This window comes from Molothrus ater, chromosome 6, assembly GCF_012460135.2.
Source record: "Molothrus ater isolate BHLD 08-10-18 breed brown headed cowbird chromosome 6, BPBGC_Mater_1.1, whole genome shotgun sequence".
Lineage (NCBI taxonomy): Eukaryota > Metazoa > Chordata > Aves > Passeriformes > Icteridae > Molothrus > Molothrus ater.
In genome coordinates, this window is record NC_050483.2 from 3,133,677 (window position 1) to 3,159,041 (window position 25,365).

At 35.3% G+C, this 25,365-nt stretch overlaps 1 protein-coding gene across 1 annotated transcript in view; it reads left to right on the forward strand.

The window, feature by feature from the left end:
• The window catches only part of GAS2 (growth arrest specific 2), a 92,165-nt gene that overhangs the window by 52,581 nt on the left and 14,219 nt on the right, over positions 1–25,365 (forward strand). The window contains exon 9 of the mRNA XM_054515172.1: positions 1,760–1,867. Coding sequence (XP_054371147.1) covers positions 1,760–1,867 — 108 coding nt within the window. The remainder of the gene's footprint in view (positions 1–1,759; positions 1,868–25,365) is intronic.

A 25,365-nucleotide genomic window follows, 5' to 3' on the forward strand; every position in this document is an offset into this window, starting at 1 on the left:
CTAAGCACAATTCCAGTCTTGGTCCCACCTTCCTAGAAATACAGGAATGCACCTTTTTAATCCTCAGCAAGCTGTACTTGGATTTAAGTCATCAGCCACTGATTTCATGTAAATCATTCCTATTGTACATTAACTGTCTAAATAGTTTATTCACCAGAAATAGAGGCTAAGTCTTATCCATGTTAATAAAAATAATTTGAGTAACTGATCTTAAAATTCAAAACTTGATTCATTCAAACTGAGGGCAACTCATCTGATACTTGAGAAATACTTTTTGTGTGTAAAATACATGTAGAATTCCTCTGTTAAGTGTTATTTTAGTTATTTTTCTTCATAAAAATATTATGCCCTGATTAAAAATAAATAAGCCTTAAGAATACTTATAAAAAGTACTTATACTTACCTTCCACAGGGTAATGAAGTTACTCAGATAAAGGCATTGAACCATTTCAGAAATAACTGGAAAGTCTTTAAATCACTCAACAGGGTTAGTTTCAAAAGTATAGAAACAATAATTGGTTGTCTTTTAAGTTCTTTTTGGCTTATTTAGCATACTATAATTTAATTCTTAAAGCAAATCTGAAAAACATTTAAACTTCAGAAGCCTTATCTATTCATGATAAACAGAACACTCATTGGAGTGCTACAGCTTTGGCCAAGCATTTTTTTCTTTTTATGAAACATTTAAGACTTTAATTTGTTAGCTATTCTGAAAATATCCTTTCCTGGGCCTCAGACCATTTTTACAGGCCTTGGTTTACACACTGGATATGAAAATGTCTTTGGAATATTGTTTGAAGTGGACAGACATCTACAAGTTCCTCTGGCATTTTGCATTGTTTCATGCTGACATACTAGGTATGTATTTTGTCCAAGAAAACCACAGTGTATGGAAATGCTGCACTAATTCTTGCTGTTCCTATGCAGAAGTGCAATTTGAATGTCAAGGAAGAGTTTCACAGCCAGACCTGCTCTTTTGGTATTGATGCCTTTGCTACTTTCCCATCATTGAAGAGTACAAAATGTACTTTTACTGAATGTCACTGTCTTTGGTAGCACATGTCAGAGCAAGGAGGCCAAAGTCAAACTGGTGCAGCTAATAATGTGCAGGAAGGTGGTTTTCATCTGTTTTTTTCTCAGCCCTTGTTTTTTGGGGTTATGTAGTTAGGTTTGGCAATGATAGTGTTCTTGAGGTCCCTTTAAATTAACTGAGTTTGAACCAGCCCAAACAAGGAGATCATCAACTGGCACTTGAAACTACTGGGGCGTGTCTTGGCATTAATTTTTAATCACATCACAGTATTTTCTGTATGCTTTTTCCCTAAGGTGTTTGAGCACAGTTTTAAAGAGGCAGAGCCTCTTAATGGTAAGGAAGATTCCTCTGTTTTTTATATATTTAGAAGGCAGGATGAATCTTATGACATCTTCATTTTGCCTGTTAGCTGTATTAGCACTCTGAGCTGATTCATCATAAAAGTTACAAAAGTGTGGTGCTAAGCTCCATGTAACAAACTGCTTGACTTCAGATAAAGAGTGCAAATTTGATGCTCGGCTGTGTAACATTTTTAGCTCAGCTACTAAATCTATTGGAAAGCACCACCGGGTGCTTTCTGGGGTTACAGAAATGTTAAGCAAAACCAAGAAAAATATCATCAATTAAGACTTCCATTAAATGATACATTATGACAAGTGTTTTATTGAATGTTTTGCTATCCATGCTATTTTAAACAGTTGCTATCAATAACTTCTTGTTTTATAGGTTAAGCACATTTCTGAAGATCCACCTTGTAAATGCCCTAATAAGTTCTGTGTGGAGCGTCTTTCACAGGGAAGATACAGAGTTGGAGAGAAGATCCTTTTTATTAGGGTAAAGATTTTATTTTCATTTCTTTATTTTTAATTTGTTTTGACTTTACTGCTATCTTCCACTTTGAAAATTACATCACTGATTAACAGGAAAAAATATTTTCTGTTTAACCAGCACTGACTCATTTTTATGACACAGTTGGAGAATAAATAACCTACAATGTGTTAACTGGCCCAAGGGATTATTAATGTAATAAATGTCCTTCTGACTTTAGGTCATTGAATTTGCTCTCTCTTTAATCAATTGCAACCAAATGAAAAGTCTTCAGAAATAGACCTGGTGACTTCTCAGTTTGGCTTGAAAGAATATCCCCTGCATTGGAACAGCCTTTCTCCCGCTCTGTTTTGACTGATACTATTTAACAGGTCAGGAAACAGATCAAAGGCTTCATGATCATTGAATTGCCAAGGCATGACTAAGATATATTGCTAAAGCAGCACGAGCAAACCATTAAAATCCATAGTATGTCATTTGATTAACAGGTATTTCCAAACCCAGAGCTGTATTTCAGACTTTGTATCCAGATTATTAACTCCCACAGCACAAAGTTAATCAGTATCAATATTTGCTAGCATTATTATATGGCTGAATTTAGCACATCTATATTTTCAAAGATTAATTCTTCTGATCCACTTAATCTTCTCTATATATGGCTATGGTAATAATAATTGAAAATATGCTAATCTTGTTATTCTGTAGTTGTATGTTAATCTGATTCTTCCCATCTTCCTCTCCACATGCACTATTCTTGAGTCAGGACTTGACAAAATGATAGCTCTTGCTCTCAAATAACTGTTATCCCTGTTGTGCTAAAGGCACATAACTGTGACCTGATAAAACTGAGCACTTGTAAACAGAAGAGGTCAGAGGGATCCCTTCTTACCTGCAGAAGTCAAGTTCCTGGTTCAACAAAATACCAGAGCTATTATTCAGTCAGAAACTTCTGCTTAACGTAGCTTACAGTGAAGTCAGTGAAGCCAGATAAGGGTTTGGGTTTTCTCAGGAGTGTGAAGTTGGGAACATGTAAAGTATTGTGCTGAATAAGTACTGAGAACTCCTAATTAATTCAGTAATAGGTCATAAAGAAGAAGAAATAATGGATTTGTTAAATCTCAGATAGTTTGAGATTCAACATGCTAGTATAAAGGATTAATAGCTTTTCTGGTTTGTAGCCACTAAGAGACTGTTTTTAATTCTGCAGTATATTTAGGTAATAGCTTTATTACAAGTTTCATACCACTTTGAAGAAGGTAATGATTATTAACCAAAGACCTCAGTATCTGGCATAGTTTAACATTTACATTTTCTTCCTTTTGGTTTTCTTTTTAAAAACATTATCAAAGTATTTTTAATATTTTTGTTTTGAGAAGCTTGAGTTCTGCCAGAATGGTGAGTGTCAAATTCCCTTTTGCTGGCTTCTTTATTATGCAATCTAGTCCAAGCCAGATTTCATTCCAAGTTTGCAAACAAAAATCCCTTTTCATATCACCCTGCTGCATTCCAAGTTGAATTGTGCAAAAAAATAACAGTAATATAGATTAGGTATTAAACAGCAGTGTTAAAGATCATTCCTACAAAACTTATATCAATGGAAACCTGCCATGCATTTCAGTGGGAGCAAGTTCATTTTCCTAGGTTTCAAAAGGCAGTTGTCCTTTGGTTCTGGTTGGTTTGAACTTCATTTTGGAACACTTGACTGGATCACAGTAAGTTTTTACTCTTCACTCTACCTGTTCTTGAGCACATAACTAGAAATATTAGCCTTTCTTTGGAATCCTTTGGACAGTTGTGAAGAAGTACATTTACGGTGTGGAGCTGATTTTTAATTTTGATGGTATTTGGCACCCTATTTGATGCCATGAGTAGTTCCTCCTGGGCTGCATGTTCTTTACACAGCATGACACAGCCAAATAAATGCCATTTGTTTACAGCCCAGTGGGTTCTAGTTGAAGTGAGATCAACAGTTTCATTGTTTTAAGATGGCTTAGTATATCCACTGCTGTATTAGCTTTTTCCAGTAACCTCTCTAGAATTTAAAACCTCTATCATTTCAGTAATGCCATGTGATAGGAGTTAACTCATATTAATTGATAGCTAAGATTAATTTTTCAGAAATTATTTAATAATAGCTGTAATTATTTTTCTAATTCTGCAAGTTCTGTTAGGGAAAAAACCCCAAAACCAGCATTCAAACCAGAAGAGAAAGTGTCCCAAGTTCCTCTTTTTATTAATTTATATCTATATATTAAATAAGTGAACAAGGAATAGAGAAGCAAAATAAAGCATGGCAGAGCATAGATTTCATGCAGAATAATCACAGAAACAATGTACATGTGTCAATTTAAAGTAATTCTAAGGAAAGGAAATCCTCTGGAATATGTAGCAAAAAGTGGTCCCATTAAAATTAGAGTAATTTTTTTCTTTAAATGTGAGAAAATATTTAAATTCCTAATAGAAGTTTTAAATCCATGAATTAAGGGAAATTACAAAACTTCATAAAAACATGAAGATACTTAAATCTCCTGATAAAATTGCAGTTTTTTATGCATGAAGTATTTCCATAATGCATAAACTGAATGTGATTAAAATAATGCTGTGATGTCTTAGATGTTAAAAATTTATGTTCAATAAAAATTTACCTGCTTGTAGATTCTTTTTCCTTCCTTCCAAGTAGGAACAATTCTAAGTTCCACTTCCACACAAAATATGAAAGACATGTTTTACATTAATGGATTATATTTAATAAGTTGAAATAAATTACCAGCTTAAAATGAAACCAGTTTCAATTTTAAATTGAATAATTTTATTTTTCAATTTAAATTTGAACTATTGGTTTACAGTTAGCAGGATCTCTGTATGTGTGCAACATACAATTAATCATTTGCTTTTCCACTCTCCTACCATCCTACCATTCTGCCTTAATCTTTCAGAATGGAACTGAATGAATAAACCTGGTTTTAAAAATAAAGAAAAACAAGTCATGAAAACTTCTACAAATGTTTGGTTTATAAATTGGGAAAGAGAGTCACAGAGTTTGAAGTCCTTGCTTCTTGCAGAAGGCAGCAAAGTAGAGATGTTTATAGTAAGGAAAAGGACTTCTTTAACAGGTTCAGTGACAAGAATTCTGTTTTCAATGTTCTCATGTTGCATTGGATATGCATTAGTATGAAAATTTCCCAGAAACTCACCAGCTTCTCTCAGGAAGATCTGTCATTTTGGTCCATACCTCTGATGACATTCAGATTGTTGGGAAATTGTCTCTAGTGCAGCTGGAGTCACATTAGATGATGTAATGGCTCCTGATCTTAAAGCTTCTAATTTTTCCTGTAACATACAGATGTTCTCTCTCTTGTAGCCCAGTTGATAAGTATGTGATTGCTCTTAAATATTTGACCTTGAATCCTTAATAATTAATAACATGTAACATTATTTTGCTATAGTAATAATAAAATGTTTATTTAATACTTTCTTCTTCTAAATCCCAGGAAAGGAAAGGTGTTATTTACCTGCTACAGCACCTGTGTAGAAACTTTATTTTCAGATTCACTAATATAATATACGTGTAACATATATGTTTATATATATATACATATATAAATCATTCTGCAGTCAGTCTAGTATGCATGCACTATTGCCTCTTCCTGGTGAGATAAATGTACTTGTGTATAAATATAGAAGTAGATTTCACTCAAAACCATCCAGGTAGGGATGATGTATCATATGCCATAGAAGAACTGGAAAGGAGAAATAGAAAGCAGATTGATTATACAGATCTCAAGACTCAAATATTTTGCTCTGCCTTTCCAGTTCAAATGCATAAGTTGTACTCACAGCTTTGTATCGTGTGTTTCTGTCTTTTGTTTTTCCTTCAGCATAATTTTCCTAGCTTTTTTTCCTTCCTTATTCCAAAGATTTTCACAGTTTTTCTGCTTTTCCCTGGCCTATTCACTTCCAATCTGTGAAAGAGTTTATGTTTTTAGTAGTGAAAATCCTTTCCTGAGCTTTATCCATAAGAAATAACTTTCCAGGGTGTTTAAAATGTCACAGTCATGGGCACATCAGGAGTTTTAATTATCCTAACTCCAAAGGAGATACAGTGGGATGCCTTGGGTCTTGTGAGTGAATTCTGAAAACACCTCTTGGGCCTCAGGACAGCAACAGTCATTGGTCTCTGGGCTTCTCATCTCAGTCTTCTTTGTGTTAATAGCCAGCTGCAGTAATTCCCAACTGGAGACTGCAAAAGTGCTGGAAAAAGGCATGTCTGAAGTGCAGCTCTAGTTTATGCCCAGATACAAGGTGGTTTTGGAGGCCTTTCATTTCAGGTGGACACTTCTTTACTCTGTGCCAGTTCCTCTCCAACAGCTTTACAATCACAGAAAAGATGACATTTCAGTCCTACTTGTGCTATTGAAGGTGGAATTCTTCTCAGCCTTCTCAGGTTTCATTTATTGTATAAAAAAAAAAAAAAGTCCTTAAAGGGCCAGTAAAATTCACTCCACAAGACTCAAAAGCTCTTGGACAAACAGTGATCCTGGAGGTGTCAGTGGGGTGGCTGGCATTGAGTGCTGCCTATAGACCTGTCAGGAAATCCATTTTGTTCTGTACTCTATCATTAATCTATTGAGATTAGGCAGAATTCTGCTCTGCCCCAGCTTAAGTTGCAGCTTGCTTGTTCTTTTCGTTACCCTTTCTCTCCTGCCTCTCCCTTTATTCTTTATTTTTTTCCCTTTCCTGCCTGCAGCTTTTCTTATTTAGGCCTGGATGCCTCCATGGAGCCAGAAGCCCATGGACATCTCTCTCTTCACTTTGTACCTGATGGTGCTGGTTTTGCACTCAATAAAAAAGCAGCTACAGCTCCAGTGTCTGGTTCTTTGAAGAACTGACATTTTTAGTGAAGTAGTTGACTGATTCTCACTGAGGGTTATCAGAACCCATTTATGCATGAATACTTGCATATGACGAGAAATTAAATACTTTTTTTTTTTTTGCTCCTCTTGATTTAATTTTCTACCTTTTTTCACTGACATACTGAATTTGTGCAGCCATTCATGTTAATTTAGTGTCTAGAACTTTGAAAGGGTTCATCAGAAACTTCTTTACAAAAAAACCCTTTGTAAGTCACATTATTAGCTCCTAATTTAATGGTAGACTGTTGAAATTCCTCCTTTTTACTTTCACCCAATGAAGTTCTTGTTAGACTTGGTGGAATTTTTTAACAGGACATATCTTTGATGCAATATTCAGATTCAGTGGAACTGACAGGCTGTGCAATAGCTCTGCAATTTCTCTCACTAGCTTAGACTGGTTTGCCTCAGTGACCTCCTTCTGTGGGCAATCAAATACTGTGTCTTCTTTAACTCCAAGTGTCTCCCTCTGTGCATTATTGCACAATGAGAACTCCATTTGGAGATAAGAAACATTTTTAGCAAATAATATTGTGCTTTTTTAGGGTGTGATGCATCTTCAAGAAGAGTAACATTCTAGTTCTTGAAATTACTAATAAACCTGTGGTCATTTTCTGCCATAGTATTTATAATTTAGGCTTTTAGAACTGAAGTTATAACAATATTACATTACCTAAAATAAGTAGAAAGAGAATTCTTCTCAGGAGGAGGCTAGGATAGAGTATTCTGAAGCTTTGTGTCTAAAAGTATCACCCTCAAATTCAGCTGATTTCCTTAGCAAGAGCTAAAGATGGCAAAGCAAGACATTCCCCAGGTATAATGGGAGTTTCCTTCTCTCGCGAGAATAAACTAGGGTAAAATTTCCCTGCACAACAGAATCAGAAGTTTTTCTGTGTGGCAATTAATTATACAAAAATTGTCAATACTTTAAAGGTAAATAAAGATGAATAACAAAGCTAGAAAAATATGTAGTATTGATTTCATTATTTTAGACTTTTTTTTCCCCTCAATACCAAGAATACAAAAAAAGACCAAATTACACAACTCCCCTCTTCTCCTTTTTTGCTTCTCTTACTCCTTTTATATTCAGGTAATGGACCAGCAACTCCACAGCTAAGAACCCATATAGACTGCTAATCAATTCCACCATTAATCTACAGACAATAATTTTCAAAACAAAAAGTCCTTTATTTATAGTGTATTGTTGAGAACTAAGGATTGGGTCCCATAAATTTATACTGAAAATGTTACTGGGGGAAAGTATTTCCTTTCTCTCAGTTATCTTGTGTTTCTGTTAAATAGATGAATCATTTTATAAGAATCATTCAAGATGTACTAGACAATGCTATATTCTACATTAATGGTGGGACAGCAGCATGTGCTTGCAGTTCAGAAAGCAGTTTAGTAAACCTGGTGCTTTAGAAATGGAGATGCTACTGCTTGTAGTGCTGCCTTTAAAGGATAGCGCTGAGCTTGATATTTCTTCTTTAAACTTCTTCTTTGGTGAGTTGACTAGGTGTGACACTAATGGAAATTATATTTAACAGAGTCAAGGTAAGTATATCTGTCTTTTCTAGAAGAAAGCTAAAATATTTTTAGGGTGAATTTAAGTTAATATTCTTCACTGTAGGTTTAGATAGTTACTATACAATGCTAATTGAAAAGGAAATAAACCCCACCTGATTCTTTATGATATACAGTGTGTGCAGTATACTTTTCTACTGTAAACATAACTCCTGCTGCCATCTGGAAAGAAGAAAAAATGTGGTTTCTGTGGTAGTGTCTGTTAACCAAAGCTTCTGCACTGTTCATAAGGGATTTTCAGTGGACATTTAGGATTCAGGCATGAAAGTGCATTGATTATCTGTTGCCATATTCCTCAGCCTTAGTTTAATTCTCTGAGAGAAATCTTAGCCTGCATGGGACTTTCCCATTGGGCTTTGTATCTTGACTCAGGAATGATGGTTCTGCCTAGAACTGGGCTGGCCATGATTTAACAAAAATGGTATGTAGGCTTTTAAAATATTTATTGCAATGTAATTTTACCTTTCTATTCCTAAAATAACAGGAGGAAGTTAGAGTGCATTTTCAAAAATATTTTATTTCTCTGTCATTCTCTTGTCAGTGTGAAAGCAAGTTTTTTCCTCTCCTTATATATTCAGTTACACTTTGTAAGCATTCATGTTATTCACCAAAAACTAGATCTGCTATGTTTCATTTTCAAACTCCACCTCTGGCAATATGCATGTAAAGGTATAAAGTACTTTTCGCAATATATCAACACAGCAGGATTTTATCCGATGTGTTTATTGATGACTTTGTCCTCTCTGATGCCTTCTAGTTCTGAGCAGAGGAAAAGTAATAAATATTTCCAAATCTTTTCTCATGTTGAAATGCAGAACATTGTATTTTAATGAGAATAGTCATGATTTGCATGGCAGAGAATTTATCAACTAGTCAGCTCCAGAAGTTGTCACATACCCACTCTTTATAGAGAGATGCAGGAAGTTGAATTTGTATTTTTGGTTTTTATACCCTTAAAAAGTTTCGGTGGTTTTTTGTTTGTGGGGTTTTGGGTTTTTTTTTTAGAATCAGAGGGATGCCTTCATCTCACCTTCAGGGTTCTCTCAGTGGAGAGGAACAAGAAATTCCTCTCTATTTTCTATGATGACTAATGGGATTGATAATCAAAATACAGTTATGTAGCATTTTATGTTATTTATCTTTCAGATTAAAAATGTAAAAATTGACCTGTCAATTAGATATATTTTTTATTATAAATTTTGGGGATGATGTTTTTTACATTGATTTATTTAGATTATATTTTGAAATGTTATGCTGCAACTTTAAAAGAAAAAAAACCCAAATAAAACTTAAACTGCATCTGCATCAGTCAGTAGGAATAGGTTTATCTTTCAAAAAGTAAAAAGAATTATTTAACAAGAAACTCCTATGGTAGCAAAGGAATAAAACAATGAGACCTTTATCCACAACAGTTATGTCCTTTAATTATTTATTAGTCTAGACTATTTCAAAGACTATGAAACAGTCATGATAAATTCAGTTTATCTCTCTTATATTGCAATAACATAGAAATAATACTCTTAGGATATATTGAAAAATGCTTTTTCAGTGCAGACTTTTAGATTTTTATCTAACTACAACATAAAAAATTATTTTCAAGTATAATTTGCTTCTAATAATTTAGGACAGTATTAATAGCTATTTTTTACTTCATATTTTAAATTCCATCTGTTAATGTAAATAAATAAAGACAAATGACTGGCAAATATTCTTGCCTACATTAATGTAGAATTAAGGAAAGAGATTTTAAGGTTAAGTGCACTCAAATTTGATTATATATGTTATTCTAATATAATGACAACTTGCCCTTCAAGCTGTTTGTGCTGAACTGTATAAAATTTAGTTCATGATCAAAATACATGAACAGGTTAAAATACAGGTTTTAGTAGTTCTGCACAGGTACCTGTAAGATCCTAGACAGAGTATTAGTTACTGCTTCTGCTTCTTGAGCTGCTCACCTCCTTGTATATCACAAATGGAAATAGTTGTATCAAGTGACTGTGCCAGTTCACGTGGGACCAGAATTGGGCTTCCATGGCACCTCCATCAGCAGAAATCACAAATGCCCAGCAAAGGTCACCATGTGATCCTTACTCTATTTTCTTTGGTTTTGTTTATTTTCTTGATATTAGAAGTTTGAGTCCAAGACCCGTTACATGTTTTGTGCATCAAATAATGAATTTTCACTGAAGCTTGCTGTGTAGTTTCTCTCCTTTATCAACAGAACAGTAAGGAAACTGTAATTCTTGCATTTTTGCCTTGATTAAAAGTTTATTAGTTATCACATGAATGCTACAGAGTAATTACCAACCTAGAGATGGGTTCAAGTTGTTAGAAATACCCTGAAGTCAGTGGGAGCCCACACAAGCCAAGGGATAAAACTTCTTTCCTAATGTGGAATTCGGAGTTAGAACTGAATATGCAGTTGCCATTATTTATTCCCTTCTGAAAACCATATATATGGTTCATCATGTCTTCTAGTAATGAACTATTTCATTGAGGGTTAGCTGTACACAAAAACAAACTTTCCCCTATATTTTGATTTTTAAAATGGTGAATGCTCAAATTTCTAAAACTTTTTAATACTTTTTTTTAACAGTTTGTTTTACAAATCTCATTGAGATCTAACAGATCTGCTCAGACACTAAAACATTGTTCTGCATGTTTTAATGCAGACTTTTAGGAGCATTCCTTTTACTCTTTTTGTTGTCACTGATTTTTGGAATTCAGAACAAAACAAGAATATGTTGCTATAAGGAAGTTTTAAACACAGAAAACATTTTCTTTGCCAAAGATGAGTAAACTTAGGAGATCCGAGTCAACTGTTATCGTAAGTGTATTTACCAAAAAACAGCAACTACTAAACTGAAGACCAGCTATAGATTGCTCATCAAGTCATAAATCAGCATCTCTTGATACTGATTGCTTAGTGGTGTGCTGTCATGAGCACACCATTTGCTTTCAACTCATCAAAATTGGATTTACTTAAGGGTTTAAAATACAACTCAAGCTCCCCCCTCTTCTACCCCCGCAAAATTCCACACCCCAGGTCACTAAAATTGTCTTATTTTATTAAGATAGTATTTCAATCAAGGCAACTGATGCTGAAGTGCTTTAGTCGTTATGAACACTCTATTTAGATGAATATATGGGGTGGAATTTATTAGATATTTTGCTAGATATTTTAGGTTTTGCAGTCCTAATACACCTCTTCTCTAACCAACTAGCTGCAACTCCATCTGAAGCTTTAATATTCAGAAGAGAGCCAGAACTGTTGCCAAAATACGCCATTTGTGTTACTTACTAGGTTGTGATTGCTTTTGTAAATAATACTGAAATGAAGTTAAGTAATTTTTATATTTGTATTAAGGATTTGTCATACATGGAATCATAGAATGGTTTGGTTTGGAAGGGACGCGTAGAGGTCATCCAGTCCAACCCCCTCCTATAAGAAGGGTTATCATCAACTAGACCAGGTTGCTCACCCATCCAGCCTGGCCTTGGATGTTTCCAGGGATGGGACATAATTGTATTTGGGTTGCCCTCAGATGAAGGAAGGAATGATGAATCTGACTCCATGTTCTCAGAAGGCTAATTTATTACTTTATGATACTGTATTATATTAAAAAACACTATACTCAAGAATACAGAAAGGATACTTACAGAAGGCTAAAAAGATAATAATGGAAACCCGTGGCTCTCTCCAGAGCCCTGACACAGCTTGGCCCTGATTGGCCAAAGAGTGAAAACAACTCACATGAAACCAATGAAACAATCACCTGTGGATAAACAATCTCCAAGCACATTCCACAAGAGCAAAACAGAGCAGAAGCAAATCTGATAATTATTGTTTTCATTTTTCTCTGAGGCTTCTCAGCTTCCCAGGAGAAAAATCCTGGACGAAGGGATTTTTCAGAAAATATGAATGTGACAGGACATCCACAATCTCTCTGGGAAGCCTGTGCCATGGTCTCAGCACCCTTGTTGTAAAACACTTCTTCCTCATATCTAATCTAAATCTACTCTCCCATCAGTTTAAAACCATTGCCCCTTGCCCTGTCTTGTCACATAAGGAGATTTTATGTCACAGCATAAGGAAAATTGCTGCTTCCTCTGCTGTGGTTACTGCCTTTGAAAGTCTTGCTTTTCTCAACCTTTAACATAATACCAAGTAAGCTTAACATGAACTTAAATGTATTTAAGAGTAATTATTTATTCATATGGAGATATGTTTATAACAGTCTGGCAAACGTATAACATGACAACTTTCTGTCTCATTTTAAGTAAGTTTTAATAATCTCAAAGACTTTTTAAATATGAGGGAAATGGGTTCCTGCCTCTGTGTTAAAGTTTTTCATGTGTTAGACTACCTATAAAGGAACTGGTTTCTACCTCATCTGTGTTCTGCCCCTGCAACCCCCCCATCTTAAATCCTTCCTTTTCCTGAATTTTTAATTTTTATTTTTCCTTTTGAATGAAGATGTCAAGGACTATTTGATCTCTACACACTGAATTTCAGTCTGGAGCCCAGACACAATTTTGAATCTTTCCATGAGAATAACGATGGATCTGGGCTGGTGCAAGTGGTTCTGGTGTGGCAGGGAGATTCAAAGACAGGTGTAGCCAGAGCCTTTGGGCTTGGCAACCAACTGATGGCTTCCTGGCCCTGTTCCACTGGTGTGATTTTACATGGAACATATCAACAGGTCACTTAAAGGTGGCCCAGCTAAGTCACAATATGTGTTTCTTTTAGAATTTATTTTTTTAACTGACACAGATATTTAACCTTTTGATGCCATTTTGCTCTTGATAACATTTAGCTTAGATATCTGAGCTCAACTAAACTGGTATTGCTTTAGGTTCAAAATACCTCCTGGTTTCCATCAAGGGAACACATAAAAAATTGTTGAAGCAGTTATACTTTTTAAAGCTCAGATTTCACTTCCCATATCAGACCTGAGAAACATGTTGCCATTAGCTAGCCTATTATAAATCCAGTTAAACTAATATAGCTCACTTATTTTCAGACACTGTAGTTGAAGAGAATACTTAAATATTGTTTTGAACAATAAATTGAATTCTTTATATGATAGGGTTTAAAAATTCCTAACCTAAAATGTTTCCCAGTCAAAATGTATATATTTTAAATGTATTTTAGATATTTTAAATTTTTCTTTTTAAGTGTATTTCTCTGTGTCTAAGGTGTAGAACCATAATTGTATTCAGAATTCTGTGTAGAACTTTCAAACCCAACTCACATAAATCAAGTAAAATGGTAGGCTGCAAAAAATTCAGTTTTTCAGAAATTTCAGTGGTGCTCATGCAAATTTCTTTTACTTAACAGCTTCCTCATGATTTACTGACAGGCAAGAGGGAGAAGATAAATTTAGCATTTCATAAGGGTACAAAGAACCCTGTTTCTGTTTCATTCTCTCCTCTCCACCCCATTTTCTCAAAGTATTGGCAAGCCAAAGAATGATATCATGGCAATTTCATGCTGAAAGTGTATATTGTTCTCATTTCCCTTCTTTTCTCTAGTCTGTAGAGTGGTGGGATTTTTTTTTTCTGTTTTGTTTTTAAATTTAATATAGTGTTTGCAAAAGCTACTATAGTAAGTCCTACTTAACAATTTTTAGCAATTCTGGACATAACTCAGATTTTGAAGGAGGCCATGAAAACCTGGTCTGCATGTATTGATAATTGTGTATAATTTTGTTACAGATTCAGCTATAATGTAGCTAATTTACTAAAGGTTACAGTAATTTTGCACTAATTTTTAAAACACATTTCCAACTCAGGGAAAGTAATAGCAAAGGGTTTTATTCAGGAGTTTTTTTATCAGCTATTATCATTTTAGTATGCAGTCTTGACCTAGTCCTGAGTCCCTTGCAAACAGCTCCAAAAAAATTCAATCTCTGAGAAGTAAAGCTGGTTCTCAGTGCTTCAGGAAATCCCATCAGTACAAAAAAGTGTTGAGGACAAGTAAGCAAACAGTGCTTTTGGAGTATCCCAGTATATACGGAATAGTGGGGCAAAGGCTTTTTGTTAAATGTGCAAGGCATCCCCATCCCTGCTTTCAGAAAAGCAGTATGTCTGTGACAGACTGGCCAGGCTGCTGATGGTGCTTCTCTCACTCTGTCTGCTCTCTACTGTTCTTTCCATTTAGTCCAAAAACTGGCCTGAGGTTTGAGCCAGAGGAGAAGCCTTAAAGCTCAAAGCTTTCTGCTGTATACCATGGTGTCTGTGGCATGAAATCTTTGCTGTAGGAAATAGGGAGATCAGCTGTTTGATTCAGGTCTGCACTGTGTATATATGTATATCTAAAAGGGTCGTCAGTGAGGATTTTTTGAAGCCAAGACTCTGGCTGTATTTGACTTCAAGCCATCAAGTAATTTTTTGCAGATCCTAGTGAATATGAATGTATTGACATTTAATACTTCAGGAATTTTTATGTAATATTCCCTTTTTGTTAATACTGAAGTAAAGAGTCCAATCCAAAACCTAAGAGTATCCTGATGAAGAAATATTATATTGATGTGAAAATAGACATAATTACATTTTACTCTATGATCTTCATGTTTCTTTAACTGTTCAAAATTCATAATAACTGCTTAGGAGATACTTTGAGAGGAAAGTTACATGGAAAGAATTTCTCAGCACTGGTTCTTAGTATTAGCAAAGCTTGTCTAAGGGAAAGATCTCTGGAGTTTTATCTCTGTTTAGAGCTACTGCTTAGGGCTATCCATGATGTAAATAGAACTAAAAGTTAAAAATTAGTTAACAATTAGTTTTTACTTTCAAGATTAACATAATAACAAAAACTGTTTAAAAAGCAAAGTCATTTTAGAACAAAAGCTAATACTAACTTAATAGATTCTCCAGTCTGAAGAAGCTTTGTTTTACAACACACATTCATTTTGCTTTATTCATAATACAGAAGTGGAAAAATGTTATGAAGATCTATTACAATCTACCAACTTAACACATGTGTTTGCATTTAGGTACTCTTGTCTGCTTTATACCCCATCTTGCCTGTGCACAGGGTACTTCATGTATTCTAGGAGTCTGTTTGGGTGTGAACACAGTTATTCATGGGTGTGTACATGTGCCACACTACTATCTGTGAAACCATAGTCCTTTGACTAAAAGTTTAAAAATTTAGGTGATGTCAACTCAAAATACATCAAGGAGGGTTAATATGTTAACTGGGTAAATTTTTACACATGCAGGTGAATTAAAAGTGAGAACTGTACCCTTTAAGTATGGCAAATGCAAGAAGGAGATCTTGATTTAACCTTCTCTGGTTTGGCCCTGAGTTTGAAATATTCCTGTCTGCATGCTAATTTTTAATGTAGTCAAACTGTTTTGCAGGACAAGTGCACTATAATGAAAAGTATCTCTTAAACTGCTTATAGGGAGAGACACTGTGAAGACATCAGTGCACAAAGATTCTGGAGAAATTACTTTCCTCAGTGCCAGTTGGGAAACTGGTTCCTCACTAAAAATGGAATAAAGCTTTTAAGATTTAACAGACCTGTAGACAGTCAACTGAAATTTTTAGAAACTGCAGCAGTGGTTCCTAGTCAGGTCTGTGTTTAGAATATGAAGTAGATATAATTTTGGGCACACAGGGTTTCTTAAATGTTCAGATGGAGCATGCAGCCTCTTCTGTGATAACCTGAAAATAGGAGGAGAGGTAAGGTTAAAAAAAATCTTGCCTTTTCATGGATTAGGATATGGCCCGGGCACACCATCCACATGTGGAACAGAGGAAGCACTGTCTGCTGCACAGTTCAGATGTAGCAGCAACGAACAACAGACAATATTTGAGAAGGCATTTTACTCAAGAATGTTTCCATTGCTTTTTCAGCCTTTACCAAAGCATCAGCTGATCACCCTATCAAAGGAAAATCTATTATTCTGGCAATAATTAAAAAGTACATTTCTGAAAGAAGTGAAATCTAAGGATAAAGTACTGAAGGATGCAAGGATACTTGCATACTTGATGTGTACACACTGGATTTGTCTAAACATAGCTCTTCTTTTTGTTACATTTTTTTAAATGAGTTTTATATAATTCTTGCTACTTTAGTCATGATTTAAAAGCATACATGCAATAGAAGTACTGCTTCTGTTCCTATTATGTGTGCTCACTCTGCCTTCCTGCCCTGAAATGCAGGACTAAATGTCATAAAATTTATTCATGCTTTGAGTAAGTGAAAAGTGGTTTGTGTTCTCTAAGATGAGAGTCGACATAGAGCCTAGCTATCCACAAATGAGCACTGAGGAAAACACCTTTGCCAGGAATCAGTTCTAAATCAGAAACAAGTTTGCATATTAAAAAGGAAAGGACAGACACTCTGAGCTACTCTGTTAGAGTAATCAGTGTCTTTTTGGCAACTAGCACATTCTCCCTTTCCAAGATCTTTGCCAGAACCTAGAACGATGTTTCTTCTGGTATTTGCAGAAAGATATAAAACCGATGAGTGCAAAGAGATCCAGCATACTAGAATATATACAACAGGGAATTTCCATGTGACTGAATTGAAGTGCTGTCAGGTTACAGCTAGCAGCTATCAAAACTAAACTGAATTACTAATACTAACTTTAAATAATTCACTCCTGTGTCAAGAGAGTTACCAGAGTCCTAAAATTATTAAATAGCCCACAGAAAAATAGCACAATATGAAAAATCTGTGCATTTTTTAAGTCTGATTGCTTCTCCTTTTAACCCCATCAATTTTTTATCTTTAAAATTCCATGCCAAGGAAGCGTGGTTTTTTGGTAACATTTACTGCACTTTAAATGGATTTCAGGGTTTGGCACCCGGTCAGTCACTCACAAGTGTCATGAAAGTACAGTAAACTCCTGGAAAGCATTCCAAAGATAAACTTGGAATTCCACAGAACAAAAGTGATAGTATTACCATGATTTTTCCTGGATCTGTCTCATGGAAAAGTGAGGATTATGAACAAAGTTAGTATCAGATGTGCTGTCAAAGTAGGGCTGTGGAGAACAAGAACATCAGTATTTTGTCTTTTATTGCCCAAATTTACCAAACTGGTGAATTCTGGCAGTTTCATGTCCATGTAAAATATCTTGGGTTTGGTCAAAGCAGTTAAAAATTCAACATTAACACACCAAACTAGATGAGACTAATTTCAGCTGAAATTTATTTTGTGCTAAACTATTAAGAATAAAAGCCTGAATAAAAAAAAGCCTGAATCACTTCACCATCTGAAGTGATTTATATGTGCACAGTTTAGGACATTTGTAAGATTAATGTGGTTGAGAAATACTTCTAATTTGTATGTTTAATTATGTTCAGTATTAATGGAGTAATAGTGTGAGGATATACATATAGATCTGGCAAGGCGATTCAAAAAATGGGTGTAATGACTGTGGTGAAGTAGCACTGAGTATGAAATGAAGTAGTTAACTTCCATACCTGAAAGTCATACATTTTTTAAGCTGAAATGCCAATTCTTAATTTCTCAGTGGCAATACAACTACAGACCAAACCCATTTTAAGTTCAAATATGTTAGAAATTTGCTTCAAGATGATGGCAATTGCTAATCTGGGCCCAGAAAGAAGGAAAGAGGTGTAGCAAGAAAAGTTGGTATCAGTGAGATAGCATGCAGCCATGTTGTCATATGTTAATTTCTGCTCATGCTCTCATCATTAATGCAACTGATTCACCTCTGACTTGCATTTGGATGGCTATTTTTAGAAGCTGGGAGAGTGACCAGTTGTGGATTTCCTGTTTTCACATTGCAGCAAGAGTAAATTTTGTCCACTTGGTATGCTAGTTTAAATTTTCCAGCCATTTGCACTCTTCTCCAGTTGATGAACGTGGTATGTAATTCCCAGTATTACTTATGGGAATTACAGTATTACTTATACTCTGGTCAAATTTGGCCCAAAGACTTCCATGCCAGTCAAGTCGCTTGAGATCTTGTAGATTTAAAATATGTAAAATACTACAGATGGCATTGGATTAGATGTGACTCCCTAGCCAAATATATATGTGTATTTGGATCTGTAGTCTAAACCAGTGACTGCACTCTTGGATAAATAGTTTGCAATCTGCAATATCTTCATTTTATTTAAAGTTTTTCATACCACTCAGATGATTTTCACTTTTTTAAACACATTAGTATAGCTTTCGTTCATTACTGAAAATGCTGGTTTCATGGATTTGCAATGACATAATTTCATTCCAACTTTGTAACATCATGCCCCACAGACTCACACTGACATCATTTTGAAAACTTTGAGAGAATGCTTTGTACTATTTAAAGAAAATTAAGCCTAAGGATAAACATTATTGAAATAATGCCACTCTTGCTCTCCCCTCATAACCCAGTGTAAATTAGAATGCATTTTAATGAAACCCGTGGAGTTAAATAAATTTATTGCAGGCCTGTTCATTTAAAAGAATAACTTCTAGTCTAAATTCAAGCAAGATCTAATAAAACAATCTGCCTCTAGATACTTTCCAAATGTAATTTTCTTGCTTCTGCATGTAGCTCTGTTGATTTAAAAACCAGGAGATGGAGGTAGGAGACAGTTTCCAGATTTCTGTGTAACTGTTTTCATCATTTTGGTGTTGCCCTTAACTGTTCATATATAAGACTGGAAAACATACCTTGAGACTTTTCTGTTCTTTGCCTATTAGATTTTATCTAAAAGCACATGGACTAGAGTTTCCAGCATAACTAGGAATCATAAAACAGAAGGAATCTGAGGCACTCTGTAGGCAGCCAACCAGAATCATGGGTATCTGGGCTTTGCATAGGTTTTCTGAAGTACCTTACAGAGTCCTGACAGTTCTCATGAATATAATTGGTGTTGGTTGAAGGAATATTATCTGAATATTGCCAGCTCACTGAAATTTTTCTGTGAAATAATTTTCCTATGAAAGCTGCTCCTCTTCCATTAATGGGTCAATGGAAGCAGTGATACTGCAGGGCAGAGTTGGCTGGCAGTGTACTCACTTCTTGGGACCTTGGGTTTTTCAGGTATTTCCTTCAATTTACATGAAACTATAAAGATTGCTTCCATTTATAATGTACCCTATACGTAAAGGCAAATTGAGCTGGAAATTTGCCATAATGAGAACATAGTGTTGTTAAAAGATATAAGGGTGGTTTTTTTTGTTGCTGTTTGTTTGTTGGTTTGGGTTTTTTGGTTTTGTTTTTTTTGTGAATTGACATTAGAGTGAAGCCAAAGGACAATGTTAGCAGAGACTTGCTGGTGCTCAGGACTATGATGAGGAGATAATGGGGAAAAGAGTGAAATATAATATAATATGCGAGTGATGCATTTTTCAAAGTGAACTGCTCTACAAGTAAAAAAAATTTGTTCATTACTGTCTGTTCGCAAGACATACAACAACTAATGGAGCAAATACAGACTTATACACATTATTACCTTTAATCTTAAATGTTGGTCAGCTCATGTTTTTAACCTTACCATGGTCCACCTACAGGCTTATGAAAGTACAGGGTTACAAATCAAGGAGAGCATTTTTCAAAAGAAGAAAAGGACATCAAATTGAATGAAGCTGTAGAAGTGGAATTGTATAAATATGAGGCAGGGGGGGAAGTATTTTTCTTTACTGAAGTCTTCCCCCCATTCTTTGTTCTTCCGTCCATGTACTCTTCCTTCTTTAAAAGTATGCATTATGTAGTCCAGGATGGAGAGAGAGTGGCATTGGTCCAGCATCCAGAGTTCCTCACTGCTTGTTAGAAATAGGAGGGGTGGTAGGTGCAACTCATCAAGGGCAGGAGGTGGAATCTGGAGTGGTGGAAACCTAGGAACTCAGAACAGAGCCTTGGTGGGAGGAGATGGGGTTGCAGCTACTGCTGCGCCTACACAACGAGGAGAAGCAACTGGAGGCCAAGCCTTCACACCATGGTCCAGAACTTTCTGGGAGAGTCAGAGTAGAAAATATCTTTCAGTATATTGGGAATTAATTTACATTTCTGTAGAACTAGACTGTGACTTAGGGTTTTGGGCAAATTAACCAAATAACTTTTAGGAATGTGAGTTAGCAGCTACTACTGCTCCACAACAAATGTCCATATGCAGTGTTTCACCTTAATGTAAATGTTCAGCAATAGCCCCTACTGGACTGACACTAAAATTGTACTGCAGCTCTTTGAGGAATATTTTGGCCTCAGAATAGAAGACAGCTAGGAGACTGGAACAAGAACAGCTCCCTGTTTTCTCCTTGCCATTCTGGGGTACTGGATTGCTGTGGGACACTTGTAAAATAAGGTTTGCACTGCTCTCTGTTTCAATGCTCATTCCTTTGTGCTTCTATTCCTTAGGAGGTTTTCATTTTCTCTCACCTGTAATCCAGACTTCCATGAAGCTTGTGGGTTAGGTTATGAAAAATACAGGAAATAAACATCCTGTAGAGGAAAGATGGAGGAAAAGTAGGTGAATTAAATTACTGAAGTATAACCCATGCTTGAAAACAATAGATGTATCCCAATTTATTTATTAATTGGTGATGCTATTAGAAAGGATTCTTGTAAGCAATATCCTCAATATAGCCACATTTTAATGAATCTTTTTGTAGAGGATAGTATAAATAATAGCTTCCTTCTAAAAGACCATATTGTTAAATATATTTACGATGATTAGACAATAGAATGTAATTTTGAATTAGTCAGAAATAAAGGCTGGATTAATTTATTTGCATCTCTATTCTAGGATTGCTAAGCAACCAAGGACAAATGGCTTTTTGTCTGGCTAGTATATTGTATTGCTTTAAAAAGCTTTTTTAAAGAACATTCATTCTTTGGCACAGGGATAAACTGATTGTAAGCCTATTATAGCTTCTCTTGGATAACTTCTGGATTTTGGTACATGATCTCCTCAGGCCAGTGTAGTCATATGAATGAAACTTCCCCAGTTTTACATGTCTCACTTTAATTAAACTGCATAACTACCATCATTGCCATGCATCATGTTGGTGGTGTTCTTTCATGTTTGTTTCTTTATTTTTATGTGTTTATTTTAATAAGTTGCAGTCACAGTAAGGCAGGGGCTAGTGCATATTGAAATTGTGCACTATAGGTTCTTCATCTTCAGGAACATACAGACAGCTCAATAATTTTGAGCACTGACCAATTTCATCTGCAAGCATTCAGTGAGGAGTTATGTTATACATATGTTAAATCTTAAAAACTCCTAATTTCAACTATATCTACCCTCTGACTGGTTTTATCCTAGTTATCAGAAACTGTACTTTTTATTGTTGATATTTTATCCACACATATTCACAGTTCTTACCTTTGACTAGCCAGCAAGCCTGTACACAGATGCATTGGAACAAGTAAGTCTTGTTATGCCAAGCCTAGAGACTTGAAGTATAGAATTACAATATATTTACTTGCTGAAGAACATGTGAGAAATATGTCTTTAGAGCTTATAATTAAACCTACAGCTCATAAATTTGAGGAAATTAAATAGTATTATAGCTGTTACATATTATTTTCTCTTATGGGTTGGATCAGACACCTCAGCACTTGCCATTCCTGAAAGTGATACCATGAAGGAGTAAAAAGCCTGAGTAGCAATGGCATTATTGAACTTTTCATGCAAAAATGTGTAGGCAGTTTCTGCATCTGAAAGTGTAAAAACAATTCTGAGAATGTCCAGAAAAATTCAAATCTTTCTGGTATTCTTCTGTTGGGACCCTCACTTTAAAGCTATTGAATTTCGTTTTGCTTACTTGACAGTGCCAAACCAAATGAGGCAGCTGCTAATCTTGAATAAATTCATAGAAGGCAGAAAACCATCTAAAAGTCAAAGTATTTGTGACACTGACTAGTAGTGCAGAAGACCTCTACAGTGTCATATGTTTTTTAGTTCTTCCCAAAGATAAATCTGCAAGCATAAAACACATGGCATTCAGTTCCTTGTTAAGGTATCCAGAAATGTTTCATTTTTATTAGGTTTTATTGCATGAGGAAATGAAAAAGCGCCACCTATCCTTTTTGAGATCTTCATTTCTCTAGAGTATACTTTTTTATTCCTATTTCTCATGCTTTCAATTGATTGTGATGTTTGCCTGCCTCCTTGTGATTTTCCTTATTACTGCAGTCCTGATTTGACGTCTTCAATGGTTTTGGCTTTGTGGGGGATTTTTTGTTGGTTGGTTGGTTTAGTTCGGGGTTGGGTTTTTTAACAGGCTATACTAAGCTACTGAATTGAATTGTGATGATTCTAGACATGCTATTTATTTATTTATTCATTTGTTTGTTTGTTTGTTTTAGACTTCACATGTTAAACTGAAATGCTTTGGTCAATTTGAGGATGTATCTCAACTAAACTTAATTTTGAATATACCTTAAACATAATTTTAAAGTTTATGGATCATGTTTTTAACCACTAAAGGACTGGCAGCGTCTTTATTTCCACAGGGGGCAAAAGTCAGTGATCTGGGGAAAATGGCCAACAATCACTTTTGTGACAAATATTACAAAGATCACAACTACAGGGAAGGTATTTTTGGGTTTGCCGTACTGGTATCCCAGAGGATGGGGATGCATAAGAAAAGAAACAAGTAAGCATTTTAACTCCAGCTTCTGCATTAATCTTGCATACCCTTGAAAGTAACTATTTGAAGCAATTTGGAAGGTAAAAAAAAAAAAAATCCAGCCAGGGAAACACATCGATTGCTGCAGTTGGATGTATGTGGTAACTGAAATCAGTCTGTGCTGGACCTAAAACATCTGTCACCACATGCACATTGCTTCCAGAGGCAGGCAGTGAGAATAATTCTGTAGATGAAGATGTGCAGTGTTCTGTTTAGTTGCAGGAGGTACTTTCTTTAATTTGGATGTTTTGAGGCAGAAAATTAGAAGAGACAGAATGAGTCTTGATAAAATAGCTGGAGAACAGATGGCACTTCAGGATTGGTAAGAACATTTTCATGTACTTCTGCAATCCTGTAACACGAGCATGTTCACATGCAGCCCACGCACATTGGCATGATGAAACCCTAGATCAGCTGAATTCAGTGGCAAAATCTAAACAGATGATCAGTCTGCATGAATACACTCTGTAAGTGACTCAGCGTCCTTAAAGGAATGTAACTTTGGAGAATCTTGATAGTCTGGGTAAAATTAATTCCTTTTTGTATTCAATGGGGTTTCTGTTTTAAATTTGTGCACAATTTATAGATGGGACTCATATTTTTATTTCTTACTAAGTTCTGCCTCTAACTGAATAGTACCTCACTGCTCTAATACATTATTTTAGAGGTATTTCTTGGGGGGTAAAAACTTAGTTGACTTTAGAAAGTGAGAGAGAATTGCCTCTAGCTATTTGGGTTTCTTTAAGAGAAACTTTTCAGGGCCCCAAATGCTAATAGAAAGATTAATCATTGCAATTAAGAAAATTAGTTGTTTGTTTGGGTTTTTATTCAAAGGTAAGAGTAAAGTCTTTTTCTTCTTTTTAAGAAATCTCTCATAAATTTATTTTAGCAGCCTCATGCTAATGTTTTTTAATTTTTTTTTCTTAATACAGTCTTCCCCTACCCCTATTATTTGATTTTAGTACCTATGGTTTTCCATAACTCCATCCAGACATACCATTTGCAAGTTGACACTTTCACTTACTCTCATAAACTCTGTCTGATTTCTTTTTATGTATTTCATCTGTTTGCCATATCATCTCTTCTGCTGAGTGTTGCATAAAGTATTTCTTAGGAGTCAGTGTTGCAGCTAAGAGCAACTAGATTTCTGCTCAATATCACACATTTCAGTTGATAGGGACAAGGTCCTCCTTGTGGCTGGCTCAGACAAATTTGTCTAGAGAGTAAGGAACAAAAAAGCGTCACCTTAATTGCCCTCAGAGCTCAATGCAGCAGATGTCACCCAAAGTGCTTGGAAATGCACAGTCCCTTTACTTGCTAGTGCCATTCTGAACATGAATCCCATATAAATAATTTTCCTTGACATGATTAATCTTTGTCCAAGGTATAAATGCCTTCACTTGTCAGAAATACACTTGTTCTTAATGAACAGGAATTGTCTTTACTTCTGCATCTGTGTTATTTCTTGCACACAGAGTGCTCACCTATGCTGGATGCTGTTTTCAAACAGTAAAGCAAGATCTAGTGTTAGACATGAAACATATGCTATTTCCAAATTCTATAAAATAGTTTCAGACAGAAGCCAAATGTAAGGTTTGAGAGAAAATTAAATAAGAATAAGAATTTCAAATGTCCAAACTGTCACGTGATTTTTATCAGTACAAAAATATATCTCAATTTCAGTTAGTTAGGCAGGAATATTTGGAATAATTATTTCAATGAGCCTGCTATTGTCTGGAAGCAGAAATAAGCAGCTTCTTTAAGTGCAATATCTTTGCTACAGTCAGTTCCAGTGTCTTCCCTTTGTAGAAATGTTTAACACAACTGGTAATTCAAGAGGTCAATAGCTATCTGTGCCATACAGGACTTACCTGGCTGTGGTTTCAACCTCTAAAACAATTCCTGCCTGCTTCAGGTTTATGAATAGCTGAACTCCTGTGCATTAGTGGTTTTTGCCATTATACCAAGCATATTGACTTCATCTCTTGCCATGCACAAATAGATGAAGAATGTTGCTTTTTTTTTGCAATGTGAAAAGGGAAAAATTTCCATTTCCTCACTTGCCTTGCAGAAGGCAAGATGTTATTTCATTATTTCTAAGCATCTTTGATGATACACAATGACTGCAGAAATGCTCACCCTCAATCTGGGACTTCTACGCTAATTAAAGGATTGTTCTTCAATGTCTCAGGCTTTATGAGATCTTTCCATTCACTTCACTGTGCTAGTGGATCTTTCTTTTTTCCTATCCCATTCCTGTAAATTTCTCCGTTTCCTGGGCACAAATATGGGTCTTTGCAAATATCTCAGGTCCTGAGGTCAGGTATCACATGCCATTTTCTTTATCACTGAAACTTTGGAACAATCTCTACTATCTCTTCAGCAGACTGTGTAT